The sequence below is a fragment of the Callospermophilus lateralis genome, chromosome 13 (genome assembly GCF_048772815.1).
Source record: "Callospermophilus lateralis isolate mCalLat2 chromosome 13, mCalLat2.hap1, whole genome shotgun sequence".
NCBI classification, from domain to species: domain Eukaryota; kingdom Metazoa; phylum Chordata; class Mammalia; order Rodentia; family Sciuridae; genus Callospermophilus; species Callospermophilus lateralis.
In genome coordinates, this window is record NC_135317.1 from 80,339,092 (window position 1) to 80,350,507 (window position 11,416).

General features: G+C 52.3%; 1 protein-coding gene across 1 annotated transcript; it reads left to right on the plus strand.

Annotated features, from left to right (window-relative positions):
* The first annotated feature begins 5,790 nt into the window (after window positions 1-5,790).
* On the plus strand, window positions 5,791-10,673 carry Tnni1 (troponin I1, slow skeletal type). The gene is made up of 6 exons (XM_076831954.1): window positions 5,791-5,853; window positions 6,396-6,527; window positions 7,315-7,404; window positions 8,494-8,670; window positions 9,463-9,572; window positions 10,518-10,673. The coding sequence occupies exons 1-5, from the start codon at window positions 5,845-5,847 to the stop codon at window positions 9,568-9,570; spliced, it is 516 nt and encodes a 171-aa protein (XP_076688069.1). The 5' UTR covers window positions 5,791-5,844; the 3' UTR covers window positions 9,571-9,572; window positions 10,518-10,673.
* The last annotated feature ends 743 nt before the right edge of the window (window positions 10,674-11,416 follow it).

The window sequence follows — 11,416 nt, forward strand, 5'->3', positions numbered from 1 at the left end:
CAGTCTTTCTGGGAGCTTAGAAGAAGAACCAGAACCATACCCACCCCCACCCCGACTAAGGAAACCATCTTGCTTCTTTGTTCTTTGTTGTGGAGGAACACTCTCGGCTCCATTTGCCCATCCTGTCTATTCAGGACACCAGCAGGTGAAGATGATTGGCAGCCCCTCTTCACCACTCCCAGCTCTGAGGAGTAGAAGAGTTGTTGGGGGTCCTCTTAGGGTGGGGCAGATGGTGGGTGGGGCTGTGACCACAGAAGCTAGGGCAATACCTGCAGTGTTGATCCCTGGTTGGGCACGGGAGTGGGGCTGCTGGTGGTCGCTGGGGTGCTCCTGCCTCGGGTTTGGGAGTCCTGGTCCCAAAGCTGTTTGAGGGCAGGCTTTCTTGCTGGGAGCTCAGGTGGAGGTGGGTGCACGGCAGACAACACTCAGCTGCAGGCTTGGGATTCTGGCTAGTTAACAGCCAGTCAAGGAGGAAGGGGCTGTTCTTGGAGTGGGGTCCAAGGTTAGGGTTGGGAATGAGGGGCAGAGCAGGAGCCTAACTAGATATTTGCATCCATAACTATTTGGTGTGCAGAGAGGTGAGTTCTGTTCTCTACTCATTTTCTTGATCTCTGTCTCTGTCTGTCTTGGGTGCATGGGCACACATGCCCACGCGCGCGTGTGCACGCACACACACACACACAATCACTTATACACTCACATTTATACATACAGCTTTCATATCATAGTGTAGTTGACGGGCCTTTCAACTCCATGGGCCTCAGGGACAGGCACAGCAAACCCCAAGTCACGCACCAGAGGGTCTTTGGTTCCTCCCTCCTCTTCCAGCATTTGTGATTATCTCCTGGCTTTCCACTTATAGGGATGGAATCCCATTTTTCCAAGCCTCGAATTTGCTATCTACATCCTGACTTCTTATCAGGTCCCTACTTATCTTCTGCAGGGCCTGTCAAGCAGTCCCGTCTGGTGGTGTTAGAGCACAGACTAAGGCTTCATGCCTGACATGGGACCCTTGGCCTGGCATTTGTCAGTGGGGCAGGCAGGGGGCAGGCCCTGGGGCTTGGCAGGAGACCTAGGCTGGCCTCAGCAGGTAGGCCCCGCATTGGTGACAGTGTGCTCTCTGGGGAGAGGGAGGGTGATTGTGACCAAATGCCACCAAGAATCAGACACATCCTAGGCAGACAGACACACGACCTACTCAGCGGAGACCCCATGCCCACTGGAGGCTGGCATTGCCAGAGTGCACACTAACGAGAGGGTGGGTCTTTGTCAGCTGGTGTTTCCTTTTGGACTTCCTCAGCTCTTGAGAGGAGTGGGGCGCCCAAAGTAAGCAGCTGCCTATAAAATCTAATTTCAGCCAGGCATCTCGGGAATGTATGGATCGTCTCCTCACCTCTCCCTTTGTGCCCCAGGGAGACAGCTGAGACTCTGGGGCTGCCCTCCCCCCCCTCCACCCCAGCCTCACTGTCCCCTGAGGTAGAGGCAGAGGCAGGCCCAGGAGGCTTCCTGGCAGGGTGAGAAACTCAGAAAAGTGACCCAGACCTGGTCATTGAGGTCAGGGGATGTTTCATGGGAAGAAATGGGTAAGAGAGAATCAGGGCAGAGGCTCTGGGATGAAATTATTGGTAGCATTTTGCAAGCGTCCTTTAGACTGTGCTCTCCCCTGCTCCAAACCAGATTCTTGAGCCAGTCCAAACTCTGGACCCTGAGCTCCGTGCCTGCTTGCCCTCAGACATACTGAACCATCTACCCTGAACTTCACAGGCCAGGCCAGGCTTCCTCTCCTTCTTTGCACACCTGACCCGGCCCCAGCAGTCCTCTTCCTTTCTCTGAGCTTCAGCGTAATCCCTTCCTCTACCTCCTCCGGCTTCTATGTCCAAGCCTGGGCAGGATGGCTAATCTGGTTTGACTCTGAACATCTCAAGGAGATGAGATGGGAGAGGGAGGGTGACTGTGACCAAATGCCACCAAGAATGAGACACATCCTAGGCAGACAGACACACGACCTACTCAGCGGAGACTCCATGCCCAAGGAGTGCGGCCTCAAGGAGCCCCCCTCATCCTGGGCCCCAGAGGGGGGCTTCTGACCAGTCTCCAGGGTCCAACAGGTTTTGTCTTTTGGATTGAACTTCTTTTGCTTCCAAGGAAGATCTGGTTTGAATGACGTGTTTGAGAGCTAGGTATTAAGTGGGAAGCCGCTTACCTAACCCCGAATTTTGCAGAAAGAAAAACCCGTCCAGAGAGGGTAAGGGCAGACTAGAGTTGAGCACGGGGTTTGCCCTGCCTCGTAGCAAAACCTCCTTGGTTCAGGGCTCCCCTGCCCTATTTAGGGCTGCCAGACACCTCGCTGTCTATTGAATGCTGCCCCCTGGAGTTGTGCCACGTGGCAGCTGCTGGCGTGTCCCTTTCCACTCTGCTTCATTCACCACCCTTCTCCTCCCTTGGCTGAGTCCTCGCCCACAGGGCAAAATCTAAACAGAGCTTGTCTTTCAAGCCTTCTTGTGCAAGCCCCACCTCACTTTCTAACCTGTTTTCTATGGATTATGTTTCCCCTAGGGGTTGGCAGTTTTTTTTTTTTTTTCTAGAAGGGGCCATAGGTAAACATTTTAGGCATTGTAAGGGTTTTGTCCATGCATTCTTTGTTTCACCACTTTTAAAGCAAAAAAGGTGTGCAGGGAGAGCTGGCCTGGGGCTGTAGCTTGGGATCCCCACTGGGCTGGAATCACTCCAACTTCTTCTGGGTCCAAGTCTCCCAGGCTGGGCTGCAGACCCCCAAGACCTAGCTGGCTGGAAGGGTGGGGACAGGAGTTACAAGTTCCCGCCCCCCCCTGATGATTTCTCTGTGCCCTCTAGGTGCTGCCCTGCTGTCACCATGCCGGAAGTGTAAGTCATCTCCCCCATCCAGGGCTCAGGGAGACAAGTCTCTTGCCACAGACTATAGCCCCAAAGCTGAGGACTCTCTGTTCAATCCCCAGGCTCCTCCCCCAAGACCAGATCCTAAAACAGGGACAGTCCTGAGTGCCTGGGTCAGCACCCCAGGTTCCCAGGTGGCCAAATGTCCTCCCAGCCCTGGAATGGAACTTGTATTTCCAAGTTCCCCTGGAGAGACCTTTGGCCTGTGTTCCAGAATTGCCTGTCTGCACTGACATAATGAAGTGCATGCGCCAGGCCATGACCTAACATCGGCCCAACAGTTGAACAAAGCTTTGGAAAAAAACCCACGAGCTCAGATTGGAAGTTTTCATATCATGGCGGATCATTGTCAAGGCTTCCCTGACCTCCCATGAATCCTCCCCAGATTCCAATGAACAGTACCCCCAGAAAGACCATCTGGGAGCCCACAGGCTGGTGGGTTTTATTCTATTCTGCTGGAACCCTCAACCTAGTCCTCCTACCTGAGGCCTGATTTCTTCCCAGTGCGCTGTTGTCACCTGCCCTCTCCTGCCCCAACTGTTCTGCATGTTCTGCTGCTGCAAATATAAAATACTTTGTTCATGTTCTCTGTTTTCTGCTCTTCCCCCATCCTTCCGGTGATGGATGCCTGAAGTGAGGTAAGTGTCTCTCTGCTGGTGAATTCTTCAGACTGGTGAAGGGGCGGTGGCATTGGAGGGGGGGAGAGAGCTTGGGTCAAGGCTGAGGTGGGGGTGAGGGATGCCCAGTGGCTGAGGAAATTCCCAGGAGAATAAAAACCTTGGGTGAAGATTCTGGATGTGGGGCTTCCTGTGATCCAGGATATAATGTCACTGTATGTAATGTCACTGGCGCGTACCCTGCAGCTGGGATAGCTTGCAGCAGGCCTGGGTGTGACTTTGGACCCTCTCTGAGTGCAAGTTCTCTCTTACCCTCTTTGAAAGCTTGTCTGTCCCTGGGGAGGGAATGTCCACACTGTCTCTTGCAGAGCTTATTCTCTGCAAAGCCATGTTTGAAAGGTAAGGGTCATTTCACCCTTTCCCAGTGGCCAAACACTGAGAAAGGAACAAAGGTGTGTCTTTGGATTCCTTCTTAGGTCTTTGGTCACCCTGATTCTGAACATTTTCTACAATCCAGATTTATTTAGGCTGCTGAGGACACAGCCTATATACAGCCCTGAGATGGGACTTCAGGGACCGGGCTGTGGATTCAGTGAAAGCAGGGGTAGGAATCAGCAGCATTGATGGAAGGGACACTTGGCACAGAGGTTCTCAATGAGAATCAAATCTGTTACGTTTCAATAATCATTTGAATTTCCAAGTTTTGCTCAGGTTCCTATTAAAGTTAGTGCCAGTGATTGATGGTTACGTGATGTGCCCATAAGCTCACCAAGTGGTGGAGAAACAAGATGGCGGCGGAGCATTTGCCATGGGTTCATCACAGTGTGTGAATCACGGGCAGTAATGGTTAAAGTGATGGTCATGCTTCTCAAAGTCACTTATCTGAAGTGTAGCAAAAATTAGGCTTTTGGAGAGACAAAGAGAAACCACTCTGAATAGTTTGAGCAGAAGTGGCACATTCCATGTGCTGAAGTTCACTCATTTTACCCCAGAGCTGCCGACTAAGAGCCTGACCACTTCTCTTCCTGAACTATTATAAGGAGCCAGAGCTTTCCCCTCCCAGCGCACAGTGTTAGAAGAAGGTGGCATGCCCACAGTGGCCCTCCTGAAGGGCCTGCTTGAAGGTTGCACAGTCCCTTTAACTAGGGCGGGGCAGCCCTCTCACCTTCACCACCCCCAAGGGACCACTGCCACAGAGCTGGGATTTATTAAGCTCTAGTAGAATATATTTAGTCAGCAAGAATATGTCTAATATTTTTGATAAGAAGAGAAAACAGTGTATTTATGTCTTAGAAACATTTATATGGTAGTGTTATATGGTAGTGTTAATATTTAAAAAAAAAATTAAAAAATTAAATATTTAAAAATATTTTTAAAAAATTACAGGTGTGCATGATGGTGCACACCTGTAATCCCAGCAGTTTGGGAATTTGAGGCAGGAGGATGGTAAGTTGGAGGCCAGCTTCAGGGAGCTTAGTAAGGCCCTCAGCAAATGAGCGAGACCCTGTCTCAAAATAAAACATAGAAAAAGGGCTGGAGATGTAGTCCAGTGGCAAGACGCACCTGGGCAATTCTCAGTATTAAATAAATAAATAAATAAAAATAAATAAAATTCAATTTTTAAATGTCCACATACATAGGCTTCATTTTTTTTGTGCAACACAGCTTGTATCTCTGGCATGATGGATATTGAGATATTGCTGCATTACTACCCAGGTTGCTAAAATGGGCAACTTTTAAGTTTTTCAAAGGATTTGCACATCTGTATTCTCATTTTGTTGGGTAATAACTGTGAACCTAGGTAAGGTGGATCTCAGCATCCTCATTTATGGATGAGAAGGTGCCCTACACAGTCTCCTATGACATTCCATCAAAGGCAGAACCAGGATGGGAAGTGGGGCCTCAGTCCCTAGATCAAGGTAGTTGATGGTGACATTCTCTGAATTTGAGGAGTTAAATCACAAAGATGAACTTAATTTTTTTTTATTTATAGTTGTAGATGGACAGCATGCTTTTATTTTATTTGTGTATTTTTTTATGTGGTGCTGAGGATCAAACCCAATGCTTCCCACATGCAAGGCAAGCGCTTTGCCACTGAGCTACAGCCCCAACCCACAAAGTGTTAAGCCCCAAAGTCCCAAAACTTTTAAGGGACCTAATGTGAGCAGAGAATTCTGGGTAATGATAATGCACATCAACTTGCACTTGCCCTGGCCTGGACAGAAGTCCAGTTTTGCAGCCTCCACCTTACCACCTGTCTCTTCCCCTTTCTTATCCTCAGAGAAAATCCAAGATCACTGCTTCCCGAAAGCTCATGCTGAAGGTGAGGCTGGGTGTGGCCTGGGGGATGCTCAGAGGGGGGCAGAGAGCCTAGTGCAGACTCTGAAGTCATGTGGAGGGCCAAGAGAGGAGGAAAGGAAGGAGGCCAGAGCAAGATGATGAGAGGCAGAGGAAACCTGTCCACGGCTGCAGCCAGTGCCAGGCTCAGGTGGTCAGCAGGTGGGAACTAGAACTACAGATCTGGTACCCACCTGGGTCCTGAGAGGAGGCCAGGACCAGCCTCAGCAAGGGAGGCAGAGAGACTTGCTTTATTCTGGTATGTGCTTGTATCTTTGGAGCTCTGTGGGCCAAAACAGCAAAAAGTGATAAGAAGACTGATGGCAAAGGAAGCTCTGGGGCACGGATGCCAGGTGTGGTTGCTCAGTGTGTCCTAGATGTGGCCTGCTGCTAGCCACTGCACACACAGCCACACTGAACTGTGTTCTCAGAGCTGGCCCAGCCCAGGGCCAACTTCCCCTCACTCCCTGGTGCTCAGTGGGAAATACAAGGGCCTGGACCTAGACTCACAGGGTTTGTCCTGTCCAGAGCCTGATGCTGGCCAAGGCCAAGGAATGTTGGGAGCAGGAGCACGAGGAGCGAGAGGCTGAGAAGGTGCGCTACCTGGCCGAGCGCATCCCCACGCTGCAGACCCGAGGCCTGTCCCTCAGCGCCCTGCAGGTGAGTCAGGTGGGCTGAAGCTCGGGTGGGTGCCCCACACAGGTGGGGTATGATGGGAGGAGCCTGAACTAACAAGGACTCACAGCTCTCCTTGCAAGGCACTCTGTCCTTATGTGGTCTTATTTAATCTTCCCACTGCCCAGGGAGTGGCCATGTTTGATTTCATTAGAAATTTTATTTCCTTCTTTCTTTCGATACTGGGAATTGAATCCAGATTCTTGTGCATACTAGGCAGGTACTCTACCACTGAGCTCTATCCCCAGCCCTTTTTATATTATTTTGAGACAATAAGTTGCTGAGGCTAGCCTCAAACTTGTGATCCTCCTTCCTCAGCCTCCCAAGTAGCTGGAATCCCATGTGCCAATACGCCCACCTTTTAATGTTTCCAAAACATTGGTAATGGTTTAAATGCCAGTGATGGCAGAGAACAGACACTGGAAGGAAATATACCAGCAGGTTACAAATGATTATCTCCAGGTCGTGGCAATCACTGGTTATTTTCGTTTTCTTATTTTTGTTTCACACCTAGTTTTCAGGATTTCTACAAACAGATTACTCTTATCACAAGGAAACTATTTGAAAAGAAAACAAGTACACACAGAAAGGATCAAAGGGTTTACACGTTGAGTTGTTGAGTTGTCATGCTTAGAGTTAGCCTCAGAGCAAAGGAGATCCCAGGCCTTGCAAAGGGGCTGGGGAGAGGCCAAGGGTGCTGGGCAGAGAAGCCAAAAAGGGAGGCTGGAGACTGTCCCTCCTCACGCCTGCCCCGTCAATCGGCCTCCCTCAGGACCTGTGCCGGGAGCTACACGCCAAGGTGGAGGTGGTGGATGAGGAGCGATATGACATCGAGGCCAAGTGCCTCCACAACACCAGGGAGGTGAGTCCAAGGGACGGGGAGAGTGTGACTGGGGTGGGGAGAACGGGAGCTGTCTGGCTGAGGAGGGGTGAGCAGCCATGTGGTCCCCTTCCTGCTGCGGGGCCAGGGAGGTGGCCACTCAGCAGCAAGCTTTGGGACCCCCTCCTAGCCTTGGAGAGCTGGAGATGGGCAGGGAGGATAACCACACAAAAAACACTCACTTCCTCCCACCTGCAGATGGGCTTTTCTCACCCACACGGGTAATCAGATGCCTCCTCGTAATGACATCTTACCTCTGTGAAGGGCTTTCATGTACTTTAGGTCCTTTGATCCTCCCTTTGTGCCTGGGGGTGAAGTGGGGGCTATTATTTACACCTTACAATATGAAGACACTGAGGTTCAGAGAGGCTGAGAACTGGGCCTTGGTCACACAGTGGTGGACCTGGAACCTATGCTGGGTTCTGACTCCCACTTTGGTGCTCAGTGCTCCTCCCTCGCAGAGTGTGGGACCATCCAGACCTGCTCCAGGGAGTGGAAGAGTGTGTGTGGGGGGGACAGGACTCCTGTGGCGGGTGGGCTGTTTTGCACATTGGCCCCAGCAGCGGGGCAGGGAGTGTGGGAGCTCAGACCGCATCCTTCTTCCCACTTCTGTCCACCATAGTGATAATTTGCTCCCAAGAATTCAGAGACCACACCCTGGGAATTCCTCCCGGGGTGTAGGACTGGCAGGGAGGTGGGGTTCTACCTGCTGGAGCAAGGGGCCGGGCTGCCATGAAGGGACCCGTTAGCAGGCAGGGGGCTTCAGGAACAGGAGGATGCTGCTCCATATTCCAGACAGGGCTTCCACACCAGGAGCTCTGGCTTGACAGACTGCCCTAGGCTACAGTGACAGGGTGGCCGGGGTCTCTGTTCAACTGTTCGTCCATGTATTGATGTGCATGTTGGTGATCTGCGAAGGGATGGGTGGTCTGAGTGTTCCAGAGGGTCTGGCCTTGAGCCTGGGGAATTGGGGCTGTGGCTCTGGCTGGAACCCTAGAAGTCTGGGGTCCTTTGGAAGGGAACCCCTGGCCAGCTACCCCTCCGGTAAGCCTGGCCCCTCCTCACCTGCAGATTAAGGACTTGAAGTTGAAGGTGCTGGACCTCCGTGGAAAGTTCAAGCGCCCGCCTCTGCGACGGGTCCGCGTCTCCGCTGATGCTATGCTTCGGGCTCTGCTGGGCTCGAAGCACAAGGTATCCATGGACCTGAGGGCCAACCTCAAGTCTGTGAAGAAGGAAGACACAGAGAAGGTGAGGGCCCCTCTCCTCAGAACTGTCCACCTCCTGCCCTACTAGCCTTCATCTTTTGGTTCAGGAGCTCCTGTGGGAAGCCAGTCAGAACATTTTAGAACACACTAGGAGACCATTAACCAAAGAAAGAGGACTGACTTCCACCTCTCAGGCTGCTTCTGATCTGAGGAGGAGACTGGGACACAAAGAAAAGCAGGTTGAGGAACGAATTGCCCTGGGAATAAAGACAAGGGAGACAGCATCATGGCTATAGGGACACATGAGCATAAGAATTAGAGAACTGGGTTCAGCCACTCAGCAACAAATCACTCAAAGTTGGCTGATCTCACAGTGTATGTACCGAGTCCTGTAAGGACCACAGTCTCTGGCCCTAGAAGCTTCATACAGAGGAGAGATGGGCCAGGGAGTATGCCGATGGAATGGAAAATGGGTTGAATTCATCAGAGCAGGCTTCTTGGAGGATGTGGCCTTAGCTGGAGGGCACCAGGCAGAAGGTGGTGTAGGGGTCAGAGCTGAGGTTGGCCTGTGGTGCATTAGGGTGGAAACCAGCCCTGTCACTCTGTCACACCATCACCCGGAATGCCCCATCCACACAACCTCCTTCTTGTGGCGCTCTGCTTGACCCTCGTCCCCACGTCTGGCTGAATCTTTGCACCTTGTCCACTGGGCAGGGGTGTTGGGATTTCCTGTCATTTTGAGGAGGCTGATTTTCTGCCATCCAATTTCTCTCGAGCTCGGTGACTCTGGCTGCCCCTCTAGCATGATGTGTGTGTGTGTGTGGTCTGCCCACAGGAACGGCCTGTGGAGGTGGGCGACTGGAGGAAGAACGTGGAGGCCATGTCTGGCATGGAAGGCCGGAAGAAGATGTTTGATGCTGCCAAGTCTCCAACCTCCCAGTAGAGGTAGCTAGAGACGGGCTCCCTTCTTCTCTGGACTCTCGGAGTCTCAGGGGAGCAGGAGACTCCAGGTTTGGGGCTGGGAGGTGGAGTGGAGTATGTGCAGGAAGAAGAGCACCGCGGGGCTCAGCCCTTGCCACTCAGGCCTGCTTCTGCTTTGAGCCTTTTTGTTCCCCACTGTATACAACTGGGGGTTGTGTCAGCTCAGTGGCCCTGGGCTCAGCATCATCCATATCACAACTGATTAGGCCCCACCCCAGACCCACTGGAGGGTCTGCCCTCTGCATGATTCTGAGGCTCACAAGAACCTGAGAACACTGGGTTAGATGATCCTAGAGGCCCTCCCCCAGCTCCGACTTTCTGAGACTCTAAGGTCTCATAAATGCCTCCTGAGGACGCCCCTACCCCTTGTACCCTGTAAAGTACCCAGTACTCAGTCCCTGCTCCGAGGGAGGTGCCATTTGGAGAGAGTAAGACCTCCCATTCTACAAAGAGCTGGAGACCCTGGGCAAAGCAGTCACTTTAGGCCACATGAAGCCCAGTGTGGGATAGCTGAGCGCATGCGCGGTAGGGCAGGCAGCTGCAGACGACACATGGCAGGCCCTCTGGACAGAGGAGTCCTCTGATGAATAACAGGCGAGTGTGTGAATGAAGGGGACGGGCACGTTGGAAGATCTGGGGGGTGCAACAAAAGTAGAGAGGTGAGAATTAATGAGTCACAGAGGAGGATGGCAAGACCAGACAAGATCCAGGGAGCAGCCTAGAAAGAGAGAAAGGATTTGGGTCCTGGGCTGAGAAGCTGAGGTTTCACAGGAGACACTAAGGATGGTGATTCAGTCCAGGATGCAGCACTAGAGAGAAGCCTGGGGATTGCCTGTGCTGCCGGTAAATCAGGGATCCTTAAAGAGCACATGTCTCTGTAACTAATGGCTTCTGTCTCTGTCCCCACAGATGGGCTTGCTATGCTGCACTCTGTGCTCCTGCTTCAGGCTCCTTCCTTCAAGCACACTCACCTGTCTCTGCCCCACCTCTGTCTGGAGCATCTCACCTGACCCCTCCTGCACGCTGTTCCCTCCAGCCTGCATGCTCTCCCCGGAGCCAGGAAGCAACACGCACAGTACGAGAGGAGAGAGAGGAAAGAGAAAGCCAGCTGAAGACCTCCCCGCAGTGAGGCCAGCCTGTGGTGCAGCGAGCTGAGGACGGCAGGGAGAGCACCTTCCTGCATCCCTGTGCAGCTCCCCTCCATGGCTGCTGTGACATGTAGTGTCCACGGGCATCGTGGCCTCACCATTAAAAATCCAGTTTCCTGGTCATTTCTGTAGCTCTGACCACTATCCGGGGCTCAGAAGAAAGGGAAGATGTGGAGTTTGTGAATAGAGGGCTGAACTGGGCTTCAGGAACCATCCACAGTCAGGAGCTCAGAATCAGAATTGGTGCCTGCCTGTTAAGGTCATCCTGGGTCGCCTTCTTTCTAGTCCTGGTGACATTACACTCTCTAACTAGCATGCTCCACTCACCAAAACCCTGACCTCTGAGAACAGACTTGGCCCTACCTAGACTCCAGTCACCAAGAAGGGCATATCCATTCAGTTTCCTGCCCTGCCTGATTTCACATCCCCACCCCATCTGCAAACCTGGGTGGGTCACTGTGGTGCCAGATTTGCCCTCTAGTCCCGCTAGCAGAATGCCTTGCAGTTCCAAGATCAACCACTAGATGGCTGCTTCCCTGCTCTCCCTGGGACACTCCTTGTCCTCCACTCTCAGGATTTCCCCTCACACTCCTGCACCCGTCATACCCCCTCAGGACTGATTCTTTCACCAAAGTGGAGGCAGCTGGTGGTCTGTCCTCT